Source organism: Sarcophilus harrisii, chromosome 5, assembly GCF_902635505.1.
Source record: "Sarcophilus harrisii chromosome 5, mSarHar1.11, whole genome shotgun sequence".
Classification (NCBI taxonomy): domain Eukaryota; kingdom Metazoa; phylum Chordata; class Mammalia; order Dasyuromorphia; family Dasyuridae; genus Sarcophilus; species Sarcophilus harrisii.
The window spans coordinates 31,114,877-31,141,568 of NC_045430.1; the positions used below are offsets into that span (position 1 = coordinate 31,114,877).

General features: G+C 33.1%; 1 protein-coding gene across 5 annotated transcripts in view; it reads right to left on the minus strand.

Annotated features, from left to right (window-relative positions):
• Positions 1-26,692, minus strand: part of LOC100928737 (ankyrin repeat domain-containing protein 7-like) — a 101,229-nt gene that overhangs the window by 14,055 nt on the left and 60,482 nt on the right. For all 5 annotated transcript variants that reach the window (XM_031938088.1, XM_031938090.1, XM_031938089.1 and 2 more), the window contains 2 exons: positions 25,919-25,988; positions 16,500-16,560 (listed from right to left, as the gene is read on the minus strand). In XM_031938088.1, the coding sequence (XP_031793948.1) occupies positions 16,500-16,560; positions 25,919-25,988 (131 nt within the window). The remainder of the gene's footprint in view (positions 1-16,499; positions 16,561-25,918; positions 25,989-26,692) is intronic.

A 26,692-nucleotide genomic window follows, 5' to 3' on the forward strand; every position in this document is an offset into this window, starting at 1 on the left:
AATAGATAATTTTGATTATATTAAGTGAAAAAGCTTTTGTACAAATAAAAGGGATGCAGACAAGATTAGAAGGGACATAATAAACTGGGTAAACATTTTTACATTGAAAGGCCCTGATAAAGATCTCAATTCTAAAATATATACAGAATTAACTGAAATTTTTAAGAATCCAAACCATTCTCCAATTAATAAATGGTCAAAGGATAAGAACAGACAATTTTCAGATGAAGAAATTGGAAACATTTTAGTCAATAACATCTCTGAGATACCACTACACACCTCTCAGACTGGCTAAGATGACAGGAGAAGATAATGATGAATGTTGGATGGGATATGGGAAAACTGGGACACTGATACACTATTGATGGAACTGTGAATGAATCCAACCATTATGGAGAAATATTTGGAACTATGCTCAAAATTTATCAAACTGTGCAGTATTACTACTGGGCTTATATCCCAAAGAGACATTAAGGAAGGGAAAGAGACCTGTATGTGCAAAAATGTTTGTGGCAGTCCTTTTTGTAGTGACTAGAAACTGGAAATTGAATGGATACCCATCAGTTGGAGAATGGCTGAGTAAATTATGGTACATGAATGTTATGGAATATTATTTTTCTGTAAGAAATGTCCTGGAGAGACTTACATGAACTGATGCTAACTGAAATGAGCCAAATGAGGAGATCATTATACATGGCAACAAGAAGACTATACAATGATCAATTCTGATGGACATGGAGCTCTTCAACAATAAGATGATTTAAACCAGTTACAATTGTTGAATGACAAAGCAAGCCATCTACATCTATAGAGAGGCCTGTGGGAACTGAGTGTGGGCCACAACATAGCATTTTCATGCTTTTTGTTGATGTTTACTTGCATTTATTTTCCTTCTCAGGTTTTTTTTTCTTTCTAGATCCTATTTTTCTTGTGCAGCAAGATAACTATATAAAAATGTATATATATATATTGGATTTAACATATATTTTAAAATATTTAACATGCATTGGGACTACCTGCCATTTAGTGAAGTAGGGGCAGGAGAGAAAAATTTGGAATAGAAAGTTTTGCAAGTGTCAGTGTTGAAAAATTACCCATGCATATGTTTTGTAAATAAAAAAAAGAAAAGAAGAAGGGGAGAATAATAAAATTTAAAGAAAACTATTGAATTAATAAATAAAACTAAGAATTGGTTTTATAAAAAAATAGACAAGCCTTTAGTTATTTTGATTAGAAAAAGGAAAGAAGAAAATCAAAGTGTTAGTCATAAAAATGAAAAGGGAGAACTTTCCACCAATGAAGAGGAAATTAGAGCAATAATTAGGAGTCATTTTGCCCAAGTATATGCCAATAAATTTGATAATTTAATTAAAATGGAGGAATACCTAGAAAAATACAGATTGCCCAGGTTAACAGGAGAGGAAATAAATTATTCAAATAGTCCGATTTAGAACAAGCTGTTACTAAATTCCCTAAGAAAAAATCTCCAAGGCCAGATGGAGAACAATTAATTCCAATACCATGCAAACTATTTGAAAAAAATAAGGAAAGGAGTCCTACCAAATTCCTTTTATTACACAGATATGGTACTGATACCTAAACCAGGTAGGATGAATTCCCAATAATGTCAGGGATGAAATAAGATTTTCCCCATCACCATTATTATTAAATATTGTATTAGAAATCTTAGCTTTGGCAATAAGAGAAGAAATTAAATGAGTTTCCTTGAAACTCTCAGATCAAAGATAAAACAAGAAAAAAAAGAATTCATATACACTATAGCTGCAATTAGAATCATACAAGACTTAGCAGCTACTATAAAACACCACAGGTCTTGGAATAATATCTGTGACTCATTAAATATATATATATATATATATATATATATATATATGTATAGTAAATATCTTTCCTTAAATGTAGCTTGCTTTGGGGTGGTGGAGGGGATGAAAGGAATATGTCTGTGTCTATGTGTATGTCTGTGTATATGCATGTACATTTTCAAAAAGTACACGTTTAATTACTTGCAAACTTTCACAAACTTAGAAACATTACTGTTGAATATAAGTTCTCTCTGGGAGAGAGGGTTTCTCAGGGAGGTTTTCTTGAGGCAGCTTTAGTTTCACTTACAAGTAATAATTACTCCAAAGGCAGCCATGTGATAAAAGTTCAGATCTTTTATTGTGTCCTTCTATATAGTCTGGTTAGCTCAGAAGCCTATCTCTCTGCTTGGTTCCAAGAGCTCTTGCAGCTTTGTTCTTGGCTTCTGCCTCTGCTTTCTTCAGCCTCCAGCCAACACCAAGGTGGAAGATGCAATGAATTTCTCTTGCCTCTAAGAGAGGGCTTGTGTGCTTCCTCCCAGAGTGCTCCTCTCCGACCCCAGTCAATGTTCCTGAGTAAGTCTCTCAAGCTCTAAGAGCTTAACTCCTCTCTTAGGAGGCAGGGCTTAAGGGAGGTGTAAATTCGGATATCTCATACTAAACCTGGAGTGTGAACTCCAATGAGTACTTAAAATATTTCCTGCTTCTATGAGCTCTCTAAAGGTGTGAACACAAGCATTATTGTTTATCAGTATTAGCAACCCATCACCCTGCAAGGATTCGCTCTAAGGTGTGAATCAACAAGCACTGTATCAATTCTATTGAGTTAACACCAGGACCCTGACATCACCCTTGAGTTTTCACCTTGTTTCAAGTTGAGTTGACACTAGGATTCCAACACATTGTCCAAATTAAATTTTGGACAAGTGAGTAATGTCCTTGGAACAATCAGATTTCCAGCCAGGATTCCATAGATTTTTTTCAATATTTAACAAATAGTCCTTTGAAAAATATATATGGAATTTAACTACCCTATGCATAATTTTTATGACTCATGGTTAAAGATACTCATATATATTGTTCATTAAAATCAAGAGAGGCAGCACAGTATGGGGGACAGAAAGGTAGCCTGAAAGTTTGCAAGACCTGCTAGGTTCAAGTGATACCTCTTATACACACTGAGCAAATCAGTTAAACTTTCATTGACTAAAGCAATTTTCTAAAATTTGAAATTTCAGAGCAGATACCGACCTGCAATGGTCAACGGAATTCCCTTTTATTAATACAACCATACATCCAGTCTATATCCCATGAGAAACTCTAAGATATCTTTGCATTAGTCAGGTATATAAACCATTCTTATATTAAACTTCATAAATGTTTGTTCACCTGCCTTTACATGGAAATTATGTTCTCTAAATCTTTAATTTGAAAATATAGATTAAAAACATTTTCAAAACATTAGGATTGTTGGATTATAGGAGAATTCTTATTGTAATTATTTAAAGAAAAGCAAATTGAAGAGATAAGCCTTTGAATATAAGTCACAGGTATAAAAGATTTTGAGCAAATTGTATGTTGACTTGCATTTCCTATGATTACTAGAGTCTCCAGCTCTATACAGTGTACAACAGATTTGGCCTGTTGTCTCCAGTAGTTTGGTTGAGACACAAAATGTGCAATAGACAGTTTGCCCCTGCTAGCATGAGATAACCCTGTCTTTACCTCCTGACTCCAGATATTTTCACTAGATGTTCTCTTCTCTCATGGAATAATCTCTATCCTCTCCAGCTCTTCCTCTACATAGCATGCTCAAGACCCAGCTAAAATCCTACCTTCTACAAAAACTTTTTCCCAATTCCCTTTAATACTGAAGTATTTTTCTATTATTCCTAATTTATCCTAGATGAAATGTCATGTTTATACTTGTTTTCATATTGTCTCCTCCTTTGAAATGTGAGTGCTCTGACAGCAGGGCCTCTCTTTTACCATTCTCTGTATTTTTAACTCTTAGCAGTGTGTCAGTCACATAGTAGACACTTAATACATATTTGTTGACTGACAATTCCTCACACATAGCACTCATCATCTGACACTAAGTAACTTTACTGCTATCTCCATCCCTGTAATGCTCCTCACTTCCACCTCCTGGCTTCCTTCAAGTCTCAGCAAAAGTCATTTTACAAGAAGCTTTTTTCCATCTTCCTTAAAACTAATGCTATCCCTCTGAAACTACTCTAATTCAGCTTGTATGTATATGTAGATATTTGCACCCATGTGTCATCTTGACTCCTTGGTGAATCATTCAATATGGTTTTTCAACTCAACAGTGCTTCCCTTTGAGTCCACTGCCCACTTAATCATGTTCCCAACAGTGTCCTATACCTCAGGATTTCTATGTACATGCTGCCCAATAAAGCTGGAGAAAATCATGCAACTGTGCTTACTTGGGCCACTGCAAATTTATGTTACATAACCTCAATTGGGCTCTCACTGACCCTGGGCAACCCTTTTATATTGCACCTCCCCAAGTAATTCACTATGCCACTCACCGCAGCAGCTCTTCCAAACCTTTTTATCCTTTCTCAGTCCTTCCATAGTACACTCTGCATCTTTTCAGATAAAAATCTCAGCTCATATTTTATTAGGAAAAAACAGACCATTCCCTGAGATCTCCCTCTTTTACACTCCTCACCTAATTCATTTAAATGTCTTCTGCCACTATTTTTCCTTCAGCCATCACACATGAAGTGGTAGCCCTTTTCCTTGAAAATGAAAATGCCTCTGCATATACAAGTGATACTATTCTATCTTACCTCTTCTCACTCATCTTTTATTGCATCCTGGCTATTTTCCTGCTTGTCTACAAACATCCCCATGTCTTCTTCCCCATTTGCCAAAGAAACTCCATTTGATCAATCCATGGCCACTATTATCCCACATCTCTACTGCCTTTTGTAGTTAAATACCTTGAGGGGGCTGCTGACAAGAAGTGACTACACTTCCTTTCCTGTTATTTTTTATCACTATGTTCTTTTTTTCTGAATTCTTCACAGATATTAATGGATCTCTTAATTACCCAATCTAATAATCTTTTTTCATACTTTTTTTTTTTTACTACTCTGAAGTCTTTGAAAATGCAACCATTTTCTCCTTGAAATTCCCTTCTGTCTTAAGTTTTGTAACACTGCTCTCTCCTGGTTCTCTTCCCAAGTATCAGATCCTCTGCTTCTCAGTCTCCCTTTCTTAAGCCCCTTACTAGATTGACCTCCTAGAATAGGTATAATCTCTGCTCTCCCATTCCTTTGTATCTGTTAGCCTTGTGCCTAACAAAAAGTAGAGCTTAATAAAAACAGCAATTTATTTTTTTCCTTAAAACTTATCTTCACATTATGTCCATATTTTACTAACTGGGGAATCTAAGTGTCACAATGAATAAGAGTTCTGGGCTTGTATTCAGGAAGACTTATCTTCCTGTGTTCAAATTTGATATCAGATACTTACCATTGTGTGATTCTGGTCAGGTTACTTAACTATGTTTGCCTCAGTTTCCTCATCTGTCAAAATGAGCTGATGAAGGAAATGGCAAATCATTCCACTAAATATCCTGTCCGACATAGTTGTTTTAGACATGTCAACAATTCAGCAGAAGGAAGTATTTTTGTTATTTTATTATAGTTCTTTATTTACAAGATATATGCATGGGTAATTTTTTCAGCATTGACCCTTGCAAAACCTGTTTCCCTCCTTCCCCCTCCCCCCCTTTCCTAGATGGCAGGCAGACCAATACATGTTAAATATGTTAAACTGTTAAATACAATATATGTATACATATCCATAGTTATTTTGCTATAGAAGAAAAATCAAACTTAGAAATAAGGTAAAAATAACCTGAGAAGGAAATCAAAAATGCAAGCAGAGAAAAACAGAGGGAGTGGAAATGCTATGTTGTGGTTCATACTCATTTCCCATAGTTCTTTTGCTGGGTATAGCTGGTTCTCTTCATTATTGAACAAATAGAATTGATTTGGTTCATCTCATTGTTGAAGAGAGCCATTTCCATCAGAATTGATCATCATATAATATTGTTGAAGTATATAATCTCCTTGTCCTGCTCCTTTCACTCAGCATCAGTTCATGTCTCTCCAAGCCTTTCTGAAATCATCCTGCAGGTCATTTCTTACAGAACAATAATATTCCATAATATTCATATACCACAACTTATTCAGCCATTCTCCAATTGGTGGGTATCCCTTCAATTTCCAGTTTTTAGCCACTACAAAAAAGGCTGCCACAAACATTTTTGGACATACAGGTCCCTTTGCCTTCTTTAAGATCTCTTTGGGATATAAGCCCAGTAGTAACACTGCTGGATCAAAGAGTATGCAGAGTTTGATAACTTTTTTAGCATAATTCCAAATTGCTGTCCAGAATGGTTGGATTTGTTCACAACTCCACCAACAATGCATCAGTGACCCAATTTTCCCACATCCCCTCCAACATTCATCATTTTTTTCTGTCATCTTAGCCAATCTGACAGGTGTGTAATGGTATCTCAGAGTCGTCTTAATTTGCATTTCTCTGATTATTTGGAGCATTTTTTCATATGGCTAGAAATAGTTTCTATTTGATTATCTGAAAATTGTCTGTCCATATCCTTTGACCAATTATCAACTGGAGAATGGCTTGATTTCTTATAACTTAAGAGTCAATTATATATTTTGGAAATGAGGCCTTTTATTAGAATCCTTGCCTGTAAAAATGTTTTCCCAGTTTATTGCTTCCCTTCTAATCTTGTCTGCATTAATTTTCTTTGTATAAAAACTTTTTAATTTGATATAATCAAAATTTTCTATTTTGCAATCAATGATCTCTGGTTCTTTGGTCACAAATTCCTTCCTCCTCCACAGGTCTGAGAGGTAAAACTATCCTATGTTCTTATTTATAATCTCATTCTTTATGCCCAGATCATGAACCCATTTTGACCTTGTTTAGGTGTATGGTGTTGTGTGGGTCAATGCCTAGTTTCTGCCATACTAATTTCCAATTTTCCTAGCAGTTTTTGTCAAACAGTGAATTTCATCCCTAAAGCAGGGGTCACTAGATTATTAAAGTTATTTTGTCCTGTGAACCTAACCTATTCCACTGATCAACTAGTCTATTTCTTAGCCAATACCAAATGGTTTTGGTGAACCCTGCTTTATAATAGTTTTAGATCTGGTATAGCTAGGCCACCTTCATTTGACTTTTTTTTTTCATTAGTTCCCTTTAAAGTCTTGACCTGTAGTTCTTCCAGATCAATTTTGTTATTTTTCTAGTCATTAAAATAGTTTTTGGGGAGTCTGGTATAGCACTAAATAGATTAGTTAACGTAGTATTATCTTTATTATATTCGCTTGGCCTATCCAAGAGCACTTAATAGTTTTTCAATTATGTAAATCTGTGTGGAAAGTGTTTTGCAATTTGGCTCATGTAATTCCTGACTTTCCTTTGGTAGATTCCCAAATATTTATGCTATAGACAGTTATTTTGAATGAAGTTTCTCTTTGTATCTTTTGCTATTGGATTTTGTTGATATATAAAAATGCTGAGGATTTATGTGAATTGTGTATCTTGCAACTTTGCTAAAGTTGTGAATTATTTCTAATAGCTTTTTAGTGGAATCATTGGGGTTCTCTGAGTATACCATCATATCATCTGCAAAGAGTGATAATTTGGTTTCCACATTGCCTACTCTAATTCCTTTAATGTCTTTTTCATCTCTTAGTGACATAACTAGTTTTTTTTAAAACAGTATTGAATAGTAATGGTGATAGTGGGCAAGCTTTTTTCACTCCTGATCTTATTGGGAATTGTTGGAGTTTATCCCCATTACATACGATGCTTACTGACAGTTTTAAGTATATGCTTCTGATTATTTATTAATAATTTATTATTTAAGTCCATTTATTCCTATGCTTATATATTCCTATATAAGTGTTTTTATTCAGAATGGATGTTGGATTTTATCAAATGCTTTTTCTGCATTTATTGAGATGATCATATGGTTTTTGTTAATTTGATTATTGATATACTCAATTATGCTATTAAGTTTTCCTATCATTGAACCAGCCTTGCGTTCCTGGTATAAATCCTACTTGGTCATAGTGTATTATCCTGGGGATGATTTTCTCTAATCTTTTTGCTAATATTTTATTTAATATTTTATCATCAATATTCATTAGAGAGATTGGTCTATAATTTTCTCTTGTTTTCAACCTACCTGGTTTAGGTATCAATACCATGTCTGTGTTATAAAAGGAATTTTGTAGGACTCCTTCAATCCCTCTTTTTTCAAATAGTTTATATAGCATTAGGACTAATTGTTCTTTAAATATTTGGTAGAATTCACATGTAAATCCATCTGGTCCTGAGGATTTTTTTTTCTTAGAGAGTTGATTAATAACTTGTTCTATTTCTTTTTCTAAGATGGGACTGTTTAGCCAATTTACTTCTGTTAATCTGGGGAAGCTGTGTATATATATGTGTGTGTGTGTGTGTGTGTGTATTTATTTATTATAGCTTTTTATTTACAAGTTATATGCATGGGTAATTTTACAGCATTGACAATTATCAAACCTTTTGTTCCAATTTTTCCCGTCCTTGCCCCCCACCGCCTCCCCCAGATGGCAGGTTGACCAATACATGTTAAATATGTTAAAAGTATAAATTAAATACAATTTTAATATACATGTCCAAACAGTTATTTTGCTGTACAAAAAGAATCAGACTTGGAAATAGTGTACAATTATCCTGTGAAGGAAATAAAAATGCAGGCAGACAAAAATAGAGGGATTGGGAATTCTATGTAGTGGTTCATAGTCATCTCCCAGAGTTCTTTCGCTGGGTGTAGCTGGTTCAATTCATTACTGCTCTATTGGAACTGATTTGGTTCATTTCATTGTTGAAGAGGGCCACGTCCATCAGAATTGATCATCATATAGTATTATTGTTGTATATAATCTCGTGGTCCTGCTTATTTCACTCAGCATCAGTTCATATAAGTCTTTCCAGGCCTTTCTGAAATCATCCTGTTGGTCATTTCTTACAGAATAATATTCCATTATTTTAATATACCACAATTTATTCAGCCATTCTCCAACTGATGGGCATCCTCTCCCAGTTTCTGGCCACTACAAAGAGAGCTGCCACAAACATTCTTGCACATACAGGTTCCTTCCCCTTCTTTAAGATCTCTTTGGGATATAAGCCCAATAGTAACACTGCTGGATCAAAGGGTATATACAGTTTGATAACTTTTTGACCATAGTTCCAAATTGCTTTCTAGAATGGCTGGATGTATTCACAATTCCACCAACAATGTATCAATGTCCCTGTTTTCCCATATCCCCTCCAACATTCCTCATTATCTTTCCCTGTCATTCTAGCCAATCTGACAGGTGTGTAGTGGTATCTCAAAGTTGTCTTAGTTTGCATGTCTCTTGATAATAACTTTTAATAAGAATCTTTTCATATATCTAGAAATAGTTTCAATTTCTTCGTCTTAAGAATTGTCTGTTCATATCCTTTGACCATTTATCAATTGGAGAATGTCTTGATTTCTTATAGAGTCAATTCTCTATACATTTTGGAAATGAAGCCTTTACCAGAATCTTTGCCAGAATAAAAATTTTTTCCCTGTTTATTGCTTTCCTTCTAATCTTGTCTGCATTAGTTTTGTTTGTACAAAAACTTTTCAATGTGATATAATCAAAATTTTCTATTTTGTCATCAATAATGATCTCTAGTTGTTCTTTGGTCATAAATTTCTTCCTCTTCCATAGGTCTGAGAGGTAAACTATCCTATGTTCCTCTAATTTGTTTATCATCTCATTCTTTATGCCTAGGTCATGAACCCATTTTGACCTTATCTTGGTGTTAAGTGTGGGTCAATGCCTAATTTCTGCTATACTAATTTCCAATTTTCCTAGCAGTTTTTGTCAAAAAGTGAATTCTTATCCCAAAAGCTGGAGTCTTTGGGTTTGTCAAACACTAGATTATTAAAGTTATTGACTATTTTGTCCTTTGAACCTAACCTATTCCACTGATCAACTTATTTTCTTAGCCAATACCAAAAGGTAACTGCTGCTTTATCATTTTAGATCTGGTACAGCTAAGCCACCTTCGTTTGATTTTTTTTCATTAATTCCCTTGAAATTCTTGACCTTGTGTCTTTCCATATGAAATTTGTTATTTTTTCGAGGTCATTAAAATAGTTTTTTGGGGAGTCTGATTGGTATAGTGCTAAATAGATTAGTTTGGGTAATATTGTCATTTATTTTATTTGCTCACCCTATCAAGAGCATTTAATATTTTTCCAGTTGATTAGATCTGACTTTGTGTGAAAAGTGTTTTGTAGTTTTGCTCATATAGTTTCTGATTTTCCCTTGGCAGATAGATTCCTAAATATTTTATACAATCAGTTACTTTAAATGAATTTCTCTTTGTAACTCTGTTGGATTTTGTTAGTGATATATAAGAATGCTGATGACTTATGTGGGTTTATTTTGTATACTGCAACTTTGCTAAAGGTGTGGATTATTTCCAGTAGCTTTTTAGTGGAATCTCCGGGGTTCTCTAAGTATACCATCGTATAAGTATACCATCATATCATCTGCAAAGAGTGATAATTTGGTTTCCTCATTACCTACTCTAATTCCTTTAATCTCTTTCTCGACCCTTCTTGCCAAAGCTAGCATTTCTAATACAATATTGAATAGTAACGGTGATAGTAGGCAACCTTGTTTCACTCCTGATCTTATTGGGAATGGTTGCAGTTTATCCCCATTACATATGATGTGTACTGATGGTTTTAAGTATATGATCCTGATTATTTTAAGAAAAAGTCCATTTATTACTATACTTCAAGTGTTTTTATTTGGAATGGATGTTGGATTTTATCAAATGCTTTTTCTTTATTCTTCCTCTGTTAATCTGGACAAGCTATATTTTTGAAGGTATTTTCCATTTAATTTAAGTTATCAAATTTATTTGCATAAAGCTGGGCAAAGCAATTCCTAATTATTGCTCTAATTTCCTCTTCATTAGTGGCAATTTCTCCCTTTTCATTTTTAAGACTAACAATTTGATTTTCCTCTTTCCTTTTTTTAAAATCAGATTTAGTAAGGGTTTGTCTATTTTGTTGGTTTTTTCATAAAGCCAACTTAGTTTTATTAATTCAATAGTTTTTTTACTTTCAATTTTATTAATCTCTCCTTTTATTTTTAGAATTTCAAGTTTAGTATTTGACTGGGGGTTTTTATTTGTTCCTTTTCTAGCTTTTTTAATTGTAAGACCAATTGATCTTCTCTTTCTCTATTTTATGCAAGTAGGCCTTTAGAGATATAAAATTTTCCCTTATTCCAATTATATTGGTCTATTTTCCCCTGGTTTTTTATTGAATGTAAATTTCATTGCATTGTGGTCTGAAAAGGATGCATTTACTATTTCTGTCTTACTGCATTTGAATTTGAGATTTTTATGACCATTTTTATATAGTCAATTTATGTATAGGTTCCAGGAACTGCTGAGAAGAAAGTGTACTCTTTTCTATCTCCATTTAGTTTCTTCCAAAGATCTATCATATCAAACTTTTCTAGTATTCTATTTACCTGTTTGACTTCTTATTTATTTTGTGGTTTGATTTGTCTAATTTTGAGTGCAAGGTTGAGATCTCCCACTATTATAGTTTTACTGTCTATTTCTTCTTGCGGCTCTCTTAATTTCTCTTTTAAGAATTTAGATGCTACACCACTTGGTGCATATATGTTTAATATTGATATTGCTTCATCGGTTGCTACCCTTTAGCAAGATATAATGCCCTTCCTTAGCTCTTTTAATTATATCAATTTTTGCTTTTGCTTGATCTGAGATCAGTATGGCAGGCTACCCCTGCTTTTTTGACTTCACCTGAAGCATAGTAAGTTCTACTCCAACCTTTTACTTTTACTCTGTATGTAATGCCCTGCTTCATGTTTGTTGTAAACAACATATTGTAGGATTCTGGCTGGCTTTTAATCCAGTCTGCTCACTGCTTCCTCTTTATGGAGCAGTTACCCCATTCACATATATGGTTAAAATCACCAATTCTGTATTTTTTGCCATCTTGTTAACCCCTGTTTAAGCTTTTCTCGTTTTCTTCCCCCTTAACTCCCTCCCCAGTATTAAACTTGTGAGCACCACTTACTTCTCATAGTCCTCCCTTTTTAATATCCCTCTCCCCATCTTAGAATTCCTCCTCCTTTCTTACCCCTTTCCTTCACAATTTCTGTACTCCCTTCCACTTAGTTTACTCCTTCCCTTTTCACTTTTCCCCTTGCAATTTTCAATGAGGTGGGAGAACTTTCACCATAAATCAAATAAATCTAGTATTTTTCTCTTTAAGATAATTCTAATGACAGTAAGATACACACTATGTTCAACCCCCTCCATTCTTTCTCTCAGATATAATAGATTTCCTTTGCCTCATTGTGAGATGTAGTACTCCCCTTTATCCTTTTTCTGGTACAATTTCCTTTCTACCTCTAGTTTCTAGAATAAAGTATACATGTGTTCTTTATATATCTTTATAGTAGAAATATAGTTCCCAAGATTTCTTTTTACCTTTTTAGGTTTCTCTTGAGTTCTATATTTGTGGATCAAACTTTTTGTTTAGTTCTTTTTTTTATCAGAAATAGATGAAATTCACTTATTTTGCTGAATGTCCATCTTTTTCCCTGGAAAAAGTGCTCATTTTGGCTGAATAAATTATTTTTGGCTGAATACCAATTTCCTTAGCCTATCAGAATATCAGATTCCAGGCCCTTTGATCCTTTAATGTGGATGCTGCTAGATCCTGAGTAATCCTTATTGTGGCTCGTCTGTATTTGAATTTAGTTTTTCAACAGCTTGCATATTTTTTCCTTCATCTGATAGTTCTGGAATTTGGTCACTATATTTCCTGGGGTTTTGATTTTAGCATCCCTTTCAGTAGGCGACTGATGAATTCTTTCAATGTCTATTTTACCCTCTGTTTCTATAACATCTGGGCAGTTTTCTTTGATAATTTCTTGGAAATAGTGTCCAGGCTTTTTTTTTGCATCATATTTTTCAGGAAGTCCAATAATTCTGAGATTATCTCTCCTAGATCTATTATCCAGGTCTGTTGTTTTCCCAAGAAGGTGACATTTTTCCCCCTTTGTTTCATTTTTTTGGGGGGGGACCAATTCTTGGTGTCTCCTCGAGTCATTCATTTCCATTTGTTTGATTCTGATTTTTAATGAATTATTTTCTTCACTCACTTTTTAAATATCTTTTTCTAATTGTCCAATTGAGTTTTTAAGTGAGTTGTTTTGTTCTATGGAATTTTTTTACATTTCACCAATCTTGTTTTTTAGAGAGCTATTTTGTTTTTCCAATTCACTAATTCTGTTTTTCAAGGATTTGATTTCTTTACACTAATTCCTTCTGGAGGGCAATGGGTAGATTTATCCTCAGGGCTTGTTCTGTTCAAGATTTTATACTGATAACCATGATGAAGTGATAGATAGAATGCTTATTAGTAGTTTTTAAATAGCATGGAATTGGTAGAGACTACAGATGAAAAAAATCACAGAACTGAGCTTCTGATGGATCTTTATTTATTAGAGCAATAGGATGGTACTAACAAGAAACCTTTCAAAGGGGATAAATGTAAAATACTGGATGTGGATTTAAAAAATTCATCTGCATATATACACAATGGGACAAAACAGTTTTTCATTTCATTTCATTCACAGAGAAAGACCTAGAAATATTTGTTAGTCAGTCCTACGTTTAATATGATGTAGCTATCAAAAGGGCTAATGTAATCTTTATAGCAAAAGAGAGCATCCTTAGTGAGACATGACGTCTTTATTCTTTCTACTTCTACATTATTATGTAGATAGGATAATGGAAAAATACAGTTCAGAGAAACTTAAAGAGACCTTAAGAAGTCATGCATGATTTATTTTACAGGAAGGTCTGCTAAGCATGTGAGGTGTTTAGTCTATAAAAAAGATGATTTAAAGAATGCCAGAATAATAGTCATCCAAAAATTAGGGAATTAGAATGCAGAAGTAAGTCTTGATTTCTTCAACTTGACTCTTTTAAGTCAGAACCATTAATTCTGGCTGCACAATATAGAAAAGTAAATTATAGGTCAACATAAGAAAATATCCCTAACTATTAGAGCTGTTCAAATATACTGTGGGCTGCTTTACTTGGGTAGTAACTTTTCAGTCACAGAAAGTTTCTTACTAATTTGGGGGTATATTGAAGACAGAATTGGTTATTTGGGACAAAAATAAATTAGATTAACTTTAATAATTAATGCTAAGGTATAATTATTATGGCATTTTAATGCAATACATTAACATTTTTATAGATATATTTTATAACATTTTTATAGAATTTAGTTTTTTTTGAAAACATCTATTAAAAGTAAATATATGTTTGACTTTTCAAATTATTTAAGATTCAGAAATAGAATCTAAACCTATTTTTTTTTAATTCTATGATTAATTTGTAGAGAACTCTCAGTTGACAAAAACGTTGGCTAGGAACTTTTTTGCAATTTACATTCTTTGAGTTGCTTATCTAGGGCTCTTCAAGGTTTAGTGACTTGCCCAACATCATACAGTTAGTATGAATCAGAGATGAAATTTTAAATCATGTCTTTTTGGCTTTGAGGCCAGCTCGCTTATTATATTGAAATATTTTCTTCAGAAAATGATTACAGTTAGCATAATTTCAGTGAATATTTTTTTTAAAAAGTACTTTGAGTATAACTTTTTTTTCAGAATAATAAACTTTCTGAAGATTGGTTTTTAAACTTTCATTCTGCAATACAAAGTGAAAAAAATTGATAATACCTAAGTTCAAGTATTCCCTTTTAAAATATGATAAGACTAAATATATACTAGTTTTAAAAAATGCAAGTAAAGGACAATGATATATGAAAGGAATAAATATAGCAGAATATGCAATAAATATTTAGTGTTAAAGTATTTTGCACCTTTTGTTTAATCATGGCATTTCCAAATTACTGTCAAATATCTCCTCCCTTGTTCCATGTCTAGTTATTACAGTCCTTTATAAGTCACTTCTCAAACCCCTTTTTCTGGCTTTGTGCTGAATATTCTACTGAAACTTCTTACTCCAAGGTTATCATTGATATCTAACCTGCTAAATTACCTAGACTTTTTCTCAGTCTTCATCTTGATCTTATATAGCCTCAGAGTCTATGAGGCTATGAAAAATCTCATTAGTGCTTATGTCATCTCATTCTCAGGATTTCATAGGGAATTATTCAGGATTGATCATAACACACTTTCTTCATATTTTCACAAAGTTACTACTCTGCATGAAGAAAATATTATTATTACAGTATACCTAAATTTCAGCAAAGTTCTTGACAAATCCTCTCATGTCATCTTTGTGAACAAAATGACAAATGTAAACATAAACAAAAATAGAAGACATATGGATACATAAATGTGTATCAGAATTTGATGCATTTTTAATTATATTTTCAATATCATTCCTCTTAACTGCCACAAAAGTAGTGCAGTTTTAATATTTCATTAAAAGAGATGGAAAGTCCAGTGGAAGTTGGATGTTGACGTCTGTTTTTATCAGACAACATGTGAATTTTGTGGTTAGTTTTGGATAACATATTTTAGAAATGGCCCCTGTACCTTCTAATTTAAAATAATGTTGTCAGAATTCACCACTTCCTTTGTTCCCCTTCTAGCATCTGAGTTGTCAATCCTTTCATATTCCTATTCTTTGTTACACTCCACAATATTTAGCATTCCCAAATCTACCTTTCCCCTTTCCTGACCTGATCAACTTTTACCTGGAATTTTGCAATAAACTACTATGTGGTCATTTTATCTCTGAGTCCTTCCTTCTCAGATCTATTCTACACAAAGCTGCAAAGTAATCTTCTGAAGGCACTTAAGGAAGCCATTCTCTTGCCTATTTCTTTAGTTCAGGAGAAATCACACCTATGTAATCTTCCTTCCACAACCATTAATTAACCTTTTAAGCTCTCCCCTCAATTTTCTCAGAGCACTTTTATCACTTTCTCTTGCTTTCTTTATTCTTGATCTTGAAACATAGTTTTATCTCTTTTTAGATATCCCTTCACAGACAGAAAATTCCTTGAGGCTTTACTGCTTTATTTTTGCCTCCTAGAGTCAAATAGGAGATATTTGATATGCATATGAAATATAATACTTGTTTCATGAATGATACCTTGAATTGAGAAGATACATGCAGTACTGAATTAATATGCCTTCAAGCAATAAAGAAAAGGGCCAGGAAGTATCAAAACACAATTTGAAATAACATGTTAAAAATACTAAATTTAAAAACAATCCAAAGACTACAGGATGCATCCTCTATTAGGTGTTATTTTTGAAAAAAAATTAACTTATTCTCATACTTGTAAAGAAGGATAAAAAGAGAAAAATATACCATCTGCATCATGTAAATCAAATTCTTCCATAAAAGGTGCAATAAAATTGAAGAGGAAGAGAAGAAAAGAAGATGATGACTGAAGAGACCTTAAGATATATTTCTTTTCTTCCTTAATTATGAAATTATAAAGCTTACCAAATTCTAGTTTTTTCTTACCTCCTTTTCCTGCTTCTTGGCTTTTGAAGGAATCTTTCATTTGAAGAGTAGGTTGGATAGGCTATGAAGGAAGATAATTAAATAAGAAGATAGTTACATATAAAGTTTTCAGTACACCTCCAACAATCATTTTAAAAGTATCAATGCTGTAACCTTCCCATTAGAATTTCTCTTCAGGTAACCTAAAAAAAGAACAAAAGGTTTATTATTATCGACCATAGACAAACAGTATAATTCAATCACAACTTCATGCAAAATGAATAGGTTTGTTAGTTTTCATTGTAGGATTTAAAGAATCAATGCTTTAACATGTTATAATTGTTATCATGGCATTTGCCTGACCGAAATTAGAATCAATTATTAGTACTTGAAATAAAACAAGAATACAGTATTGTCTCAACATGCAGTTTACATTTCAAATAGATCAGATTCGAGGGAACTCATACTTATATGTCCATATGATAATATAGAAGCATGTTCGATAGTGACACACATAAAAGTCATTTTAAGAAATGGATAGTAGAGTTCACAGGGAATTACAAAGTTAATACTCTAATGCAGTAGAATATCTTCCAAACAATGAGTGTTGATAAATTCAACAAGTGCTCATAGGGTGGATGATTCCTTAATTAATTATATAACTGACAAATTCAGGCAATATGTTAACAGTAAATACAAAATAGGGTTAAAAACTATCTATAATCCACACTGTTAACACAGAATTAAGGGGCTAGAAACAAATATTCTGGATAGACTTCATTATTCATTCTGCCTGTGTATTCTATTTAGAGATATATATATATATTATAATATAATATATATATTTTTCCATACCCACAATATCTACTGACACAGATATTTCTGGTATCTGTCACCTTATTCATTTTAAAATTCTTTATGTATTCATTACAGAAAGAAGATCTATAAAGGATACCTAAGAAATGATGTACAAAACTTTTCAATTTTGTAAACAATTAAAAAAAATCGCTATTCTAAATCTCCAAATATTAATTCAATGTTATTAACATATAAAATTCCCTTCAATACATATAATGTAGCATTTATGGAAAATCAAGCTACTTACAGAAATAGTGATGATAAATCTCAGGAAATAAAATTTAAAAATTTGAACATTGCTTATTTTACGATATAAAATTAGTTTATCATACATCAGTCCAAAAAAGTCTTAACAAATTTTGTATTACAATAAACTATAAAGATAGGCTTAGTATATGTCATTCTACTCAGGTACCAAGATGTTGAAGGAAGGTTAGAATTTTGAAATGGAAAACAAGTACTTCTCTAAAAGCATGAAACAAAAAAAAAATATTAGTAACATAAGCATTTTAACTAATTTGCTTATTAATATTTTTACTCACTCAATTAGGCTAAAAATTAACTAAATAATTATTTTCTAGATAGATGATAGACAACTTGCCTAATATGTTTCTGACCTTAATTTTATTTATTTATTTATTTGTTGTTATTCTTTTTCCTTCACTCATTTACAAAACATTTTCTGAATGGGGAAGAAAATGACTCAATGTCTATAAAGAGCTGGAACACATGTGACTGTTTAATTTCCAGGAGAGAGAAATAGCCTATGCTGCCAGAAGTGAACAATATTTGCTATGTGTATATTCTGTGTGGGCATCATTGAAAGTCTGGCAATAACATGATGATTCTATTTTTTTGTACCTCAAAATTAACAAAGTGGACAAGTTGGATAGAGAAATCACCCTTAGTTTCCAAAACATCTAGACAAATGAACTCATGGGATCTTGGTGTAAGTGAATATTTACACATAATTATTTTTATTATTATTATTTTTGTTTTACATTTTGATCTATATTTCCCTTTATGAAAAGTTCAGAAAAACAAATGGGTGTTGTGTCTAAGTTGATTAAACCTTAGGATAGATTAAAATGTCATATTGCTCTGCAACATTAGTTGATCACAACAAATTGATATATTGGGACATAATTGTCAGGGAGACTAATAAATTCCAGGAAAGCATTATGGAGTTTACACATGAGAAAGTTCCTGAAGGAAGAGAGAGATTTCACCAGATGGCCTGAAAGAACACAGGGCAGAACAATATACAGGAAAATGACCAAAATAGTTTGACTGAAAAAGAGAGAGAAGATAAGCAGTATGAAGTAAGGCTGCAAAGCAGAGTTAGAGTCCTCCTGTCCAGGACCTTAGGAGACAACATCTCTGCATCTACTAAATGATGAATGGCAAGTGATTTCCTTTCCCACTTACTGGGTAAAACATTTGTTTTCACTTTGTATTTCATCCTCTGGTTACCTCATTTTAACATTCTGAAACTATGTCACTGGTATCAAAGGTGCAGCAAGGTGGGCCAACAAAGAACTCCCAAAACATCTGAAGCTCCTCATATTCTGTGTGAAAGGGAGGGAGTCTTTAGTTGCTTTCTCTTTCTGATTCCAAGGTAGCCATCTTTCACCATCTATGTTTCTCACTTCCTATTGTCTACTCTTTTTTTTTTTTAATCTTTTGTCACTATTTCCTGTCATCTGCCTATAGTACAGGGGTCTGACAGAAAACAGTAATATCTATATAACTAAGTAAACTGAAAAGTAGCTCATTCAGTTGGTAAAACTAAGTTGAATGCAAAAGTTGAATGCCTGTTAACAGAGACAGTCAGTCACTCTACATCATACATATCTGTTCTGTTCTCTCTTTGTCCATTGAACTCCCTCCTTCGAATATCTCTTTATGTAATGGGCTGAAATTGAGCAGATGCACTGAGGCTCGCACAAGCAAAGACTTAAGGCTAATTACCAATTGGACAATACTCTAATATTAGCATTTGCTTGGAAAATGGCCCACCCCATCATTCTGTGCTGGCTCGATCTATTGGCCTATAGAGAGATTTGGAGGAGGGATTAAAGGGTAGAGTAAGAAAGCTAGAATGACTCCTGGCCAGATTTGTGTCACCATTCCTCTCATGTCCACAAAGAATAAAGATCAACAACTTTTGCTTATCCTGACTCCAGCTGATTCTAAAGTATCCAGTGTTCTAACGTGGTCATCACATCTTTTTATTTTTATTCCTGCTCAGGCAAGCCTTCAGTGATACTGCTTTTAGGCCCAGTGATTAGCACTAGAACTTCATGCAATTTCTTATCTTCTATGTATTTGATAGTAGACACTATTCCAGCCCTCACATTCCTAGCCCCTATTTCTCTAGCTCTCAGATACCATTTTTCTTTTTTTAATAGAAACCCCACTATCTACATAATATAATCTTACCTTCATGTTTTCTAAACGAAATACTGTCTTTTTATGTTTTGATTTGTGGACACAAATATATGTGTTGAAGATATTTCTGGGAGACTTTCAGGGGAACACTGATCAAATGAAAACATCACCAAAATAGGTAGCAAGTCCACTGAAATGTTTTCTGCTGTAAATTGTGAAGAATTTCCACTTAAGAGAGAAATGAGGATTCTACCAAAATAAAATGTTTTTGTAACATTTTCTCCAAAAGAATCACATCATGCTTACACTTTTCAAGATTACTCTTTTATCTTTTCAGTCGGCAGGTTTTGGGATATACTTTTTCAGATGGAAATGGCTTACTTGTAAGTAATGATAAAATTCTAATGCAGGATATTATCATCATGATTACCATGATTATATTACATCACACACACATACACATACACACACACATAAATATAAAATACTATTTTTCATATGTTAACAATATGGGAAGATAATATTATTTGTACATAATCTCCCTTAGAAATATTGGCCTATTTGATAGTAGCCTGGGCTTGGAATCAGGATGATTCAGCTTCATGAATTAAATTCTGGTCTCAGACATTAGTTGTATGGCTTTGGGCAATTCATTAAATCCTGTTTGCCTCTATTCCTTATTGAGAAGTTAGTACCAAACACTTGTGTCCCTTTGGGAAGAAAAAATATGCTCTTGAAGAGTCAGACAAGATGGAAATAATTGAACAAGGACAGAACCTTCTTGCCCAGTGCAATTTGATCTAGGTTTTAACTTGTATATCCATTTATACATGCATCTATATTTATGTATGTCTGAAATTTGAAAATAAAGCACACTTACACACATATATATGCATATTACAATATATACATATACCTAATTTGTACAAGTATATATACATTCATACACAAAAATACAAATAAAACCAAACAAAAGAAACAAGATTTTTAAAGAAAGCAAAAAAAAGTATAAAAAGAGAGATTATGTTTTATATACACTCACCAGTGGCATTTCTTGAATCATCACAGAAACAGAAAATAGATCATCCAGATCTACTGTACTATATAATTCATTGTTGCTCGTTGAGTATTCAATACAATTATCACCTTGTCTACACCTCTTCCATGCTTATATTCGGATTTTTTCTCTTGGTTTATTTTCTTGTCCTCATGCTTGATGTCTTTAATCAACTTGATGGCCTCCAAACCCATTTTGGATCATGATTTTTTTTTATCTGTCAGGAGTACTTGGCCTCCTTTTTTATTTTATCTACACTAATAAGCATAAGTATACTCATTGCCCTTTTCTTGTCTTCATATTCTATGCCTCTGATTTTGGTTATTTTCAACATAAAACTGAGAGCTAATACCTTCAACCCAGCCTATCATAGTTCCAAAAGAGATTGTGCTGTGACCCAGTTTTCTGACCCTCTTTTGCTGGAAGATATGGAAACCAACTTTACTCTCAAGTTCCTAAAATTTAAGCAGTCTCTGAGATAACTGCATTGAAATGTTTCTTAACAACTAACACATTAAAAAGTTACCTGAGTTTATAATCATGTAAGCCCCCCAAATCTTTTCAACTTCTTCATTTCTGTTCATGACATCTTCTATATTTTTCCATGTTCTTAACCTTAAAAACTCAGTTATCACCTTTGCTCTCTGCAACCCAGTAATTGCTACACACTACTGAAGCTTTCCCTAAAATAAACAAGTTGTTTAACATTTCCTACTTCCCCAACCATTCCAGTTTATTTTATTTGGTCACCTTATATCCTACTGAAACAACTTTTTGCCTATAATGTATATTTGTTCCAGGTAATCTACTAGACTGATTTCAAAATGCTTTTTTCAAATACATTTCAAAATATAATATATTGCATAAAAAATGACAGTGATTCCTCACACTATCATTTTACAGAAAATAATGTATCCTCCTTTCACAGGCCTTCTATTATAGCTAAAAGTCAAGATTTACATTACTTGCAGGTATCCTTATTTTCTTCTGCCTATCCTCTCTCCTGGAAGGTTTTCCTCCTTCCTTTCGGCCAATCAAATTTTGATCCTATTATTGAGCCCTATCTTTCTTGATTAAACACAACTAATTTTGTCATTTCCCTTTGTGTTGACCTCAGCGGTGGTATACACAATTTGAACAGAAAAAAATATCTGTATAAAATATGTACTCATGAGAGCAAAACTTTTTCACAGAAGGTCTAGTGAGAAAAACCTACAAGTATTTGTTTTTGTGCCATAAGGTTAATATGATGAGGCTTCCATAAGGGAAAAAGTAGGACACCATCCTTACTGAGACATGACAGGCCTTGGTAAAATCTTGGTAGAATAACATCTGTATTATTAGACCTAAATAGGGCAATAGAAACATGCAGTTCAGGGCACCTAGGTTGTGCAATGGATAGAACATCAGCCCTGAAGTCAGAAGGACCTGAGTACAAATCTGGTCTCAGACACTTCACACTTCCTAGCTACGTGACCCTGGGCATGTCACTTAATCCCAATTGCCTCAGGGAAAAAAAGAAAAGAAATGTTCAGTTTAGAGAAAATCAAAATGACTTTAGAAATCATCCATGATTCATAACTGTGAAAAGCAATCTAATGATATTTCATTATTTACTGTTCATTGCTTTTAAGTCATCAAGCAATATAGACACCTGATTAAAAATACATTTAAAAAAGGAGTCTTTTACTTTGCGTGCGTGTGTGTATATGACAGTTTTATAAAACTTATGGAACACAAAAGAAATATTTTGAGTGCATAAAATAAAAAAAATAAGTTTAAATAGGAAATGGCCTAAAATTAGAAAATCATTCACCATTTCAAATGGGATCACCACAGATTTATGATATATAACCTCAACTGGACCCTCACTGCTTCCAGTAATCCTACTATGCCTTCCTTATCGATTGATTATCCCTCTCTCCGCAGCAGCTCTTCCATACATTTTCATCCTCTCTCAGACCTTCCATGGTATCCTTCCCCCCATACTTCCAGCTGAGAAACTTGCTTTATATTTTACTAAAAAAAATTGAAGTCATGTGACATGAAGCCATCTCCCTTATCTCTCCTCTTTTACATCTCTGCCAATTTCTCTACCTTGCATGATGAAGTGAATTTACTCCTTGCAAAGATTGAGCTTTCTACTTGTTCAGGTGATCCTGTGCCAACCCATCTCCTCCAATAGATTTGCTCCCTCTCATACCAATGCTTATCATCGATTTTTAATTACTGCAACCTATTAGATCATTCCACCTCTCTTACAGATGTGTCCATGTTGTCTACATGTTGAAAACTCCCACAGATCCTTTGATCCCTGCTATTACCCCTGCTGTTCTTTGTAGTGCCCTAAGTCACCTCCACATTATATTGGTTGTTTTTGTTTTTTTTTTTTTTTTACTGCAAGCAACCAGAAGTGTAATCAAGTAACAGAATGAATTAAAGTAGACTTTTCAAGAACTTTTTCAGGCAAGGAACTATGAAATTGGAACCCAATATTTACAAAAGAAAGAAATTTGGATCATAAACCCCAAAATACCTACCAAAAATAAAATGAAGGAGATGGCTGTTTTAAAAAATAATGGTTAGAGCACCGAGGCTGCAGTCACAAAGATCTGAGTTTGAGTCCAGGAAGACAGAGTGAATCTCAGCTGATTGAGAATACCCATTGTGCTGCTGAGACACTGGGTGAGAAGGAATCAGCACCTGGTGAGTAGAGAAGCAGTAAGGCAGGAACCCTGTTGGCTGTGGGCCACTTGCAGGAGACTGAAGCTCTTGATTTGGGGCTCCTAATTAGAGTATAAAGCTAGGATCTATCCTTAGAACCCATGATTAGAGGTGCTTACACTAAGACCTCTTATTAAAAAAAAAAATTGAACTAGCAAAGAAGAAAGAACCCAGCCACTGAAATATATTATTAGAACAGGATTAGACCAGATGGACACTTTAGTAACTAAAAGCTTCTTCCTCAAAAAGTAATGTAAGACGGCTTCTGGCCCTGAGCGAATTTATAGAAAAAATTTTAAATATTAATTCAAAAATCAAATGAAAAACACTGAGGAAAAACTAAACAAAATAAAAATAAAAGCCACCCAAGAAAATCAAGAAGTTTATGGGACAAAAGTTAACCTCCCAACTAGAAAAAGAGTTATAGAATCTCAAAGATGAAAATAATTGAAAATTAGAATTGGGCAAAGCCTGTTAAAATTGGGCTTTTTCAAAGCTAGTGAAACTATGACAAACCAAGAAATAACAAAACAGATTAGAAATAATGAGAAAATGTTACAGCATGTGAAAATACTATATGAAAATGACATATCTGACTACAGATCAAGAAATAAAATGTAGGAATAATTGGACAGCCAGAAAATTGAGACCAAAAAAAGGTCCACTGATCAACGCCTCAAAGAGAAGCTTTGTGGAAAATACATAGGAATATTTCTACCAAATTCTGAAATCCCTATGTCAAAAAGAAAATTTTGCAAGAAGCAAAAAAAAACCAAAAAAAAAACAAAACAAAACCCAAAAAACAAAACAATTCAAATACTATGGAGCTATAATTAGAATTGTACAAGACTTATCAGCATCTACCATAACAGACCACAGACTCTGGAATCAATCTATTCATGATAAAAAAAAAAACCAGGTCTGTGGCCAAAAATATCATATCCAGTAAAATTATCTATAATTTGCATAAGAAAAAAAATTCAGGACTTTCTATCAACCAAACCTGAGCTGAACAGAAAATTTAACATAAGAATCAATATCAAAGATCACTTTTAAGGAACTCACATAGACAAAATGTTTAAACATCAATAAATTGTTTATTCTTTTTACAGGGAACTGTATAATATATATTTAAGATTCACATAAAAAAAAGAAAGAAGATCAAGTTAAGGTTAAATAGTTAAAAATGTTATACAAATGAAGTGTTGAAGAAGAATAGAAACTGGCATTAATGAGAGGGGAAGAAGACAAAATTCTGAAAATCTACTCACATCAGGAATTGGTTCAATAGTCAACACTACATATATACCACGAAGAGTACAGGACCCTCCAAAATCCATAAAGAAATAAGGGCAGAGGGATGGGTAGACAGGGATGCAAAGGGTGAGGAAAGAAGACAAGGGAAGGATCCTTGGGTGGGGGGAGATAAAGTGTATATATATATATATATATATATATATATATATATATATATACACCTTATATATTGATCTGCTATTTTGTTGTTACATATTTTGAATCCTTCCTGAGGTTTTGCAGGACACATGACAATGTTCTCTTTTATTTTGCTTTATTTTGTTTTGTATTCCTTTTCTGTTTTTCTTTTTTCTTACTCTGTTTTTTTAAATAAAATAAATTAAAAGAAATAAATAAAATGCCACAGAAAAACAAACAAAAAAATTACAAATAGTGAGAAATTCTAATATACCGCTAGGGGGACTGAACATTGGTCCAGGTGTTTTAGAAAACAACATACAACAGTCATAAAACTGATTCTTTCTTTTGATTCCATTGCTGAGAATTCATCCTTAAAAGAGCAAAGGAAGGAAAAATGTATATATGTACACATATTTCTGTGTACAAAAATATTCTTAGTGGCCCTATTTGTAAAAATATATTGGAGACAATCTATACAACCAACATTTAGAGAAAAGTTATTATTATGGTATGGATCACAGATTTGGAGCTAGAAGGGACTTAAATATCATATAGGAAACAAGGATTTTAAAATGTCATTTGTTTTAAAGTGGCTATCATGGCATATGAAGCCTGGTCCTCCATTCCAAATGTAATACTTTTTAGTGCATAGAAAATACAAAAGTACCAGGAAATATGGAGTGATATAAGTATTTAGCAGAAATCAAATTGTATAAAAGTTTATTTCACCCAGTTTCTCAGAAAAAAATGCACAACAAAACTAGAGGTGGAGACACTTGAAAGAAAGCTTGACACACTACAAAAGTATATTTGTTTTAAAATTATTTGAGTCCATTTAACTCCATTTGGATTTTTGATGTTAAATACTAAAGAGATTGTAGACTATCTTTACAATATTTTTTTTTTTTGCCAAAGCATGGCACCCTCTAAACTGAAATATAAGCATAGAAATAATTCAATAAAGAATCTTTACCTCCGTATCAAAATCCAATTCCTTATCTGTGCTTGGCAAGTGATCATCAGGTCCTGGATTATCAGAGAGTCTTTCAAAAAGAAACCAAAAATTAGTACTTTTATTTCTAGAAGTTAATCATGAACAAGAAGGCTTTTCAGTTGTTGCAAGGTGCTTTAACCCCAAATGATAAATTAAAAAGTGACATATAAGGATATATCAACTATTCCTATTCCAATGTTTATTTTGGCAGAAAAGAAAATATTCATGTAGAAGCTACCAATAGATCTATCCTCCAGAATAATCTCATTTTTAATTTTTACACACTTCTAAAGTGTACAAATGAACACAATGGAACATTATAAATTCCAGAGTCATCAAAATCCTGGAATCTATTTGTAGGATGTTACTGTTCTCTGTACCTTCCCTACTAAGTCCTGACAAATACTTTCATTGTAAGTCTCTTTATTTTTTTTTAAAGTTACCCTTCAAAGGTTTCAGCTCTAGATGAGTTGTATTTATTGTTGTTCAATCATTTCAGTAGTATTTGACTCTTTGTGATCCCAATTAGCATATTCTTGGCAATGATACCAAAGTGGTTTGCCATTTTTTCCCCAGTTCATTTCACAGATGAGGAGACTGAGGAAAATAGGATTAAGTGGGACTTGCCTGACATCACAAGCTAATAAGTATCTGATCCAGATTAGAACTCATAAAGATGAGTCTTTTTGATTTCAAGCCCAAGACATCACTCACTGCTTTGCCTAGTTTTCCTTTAGATATGAGAGTAGGTCA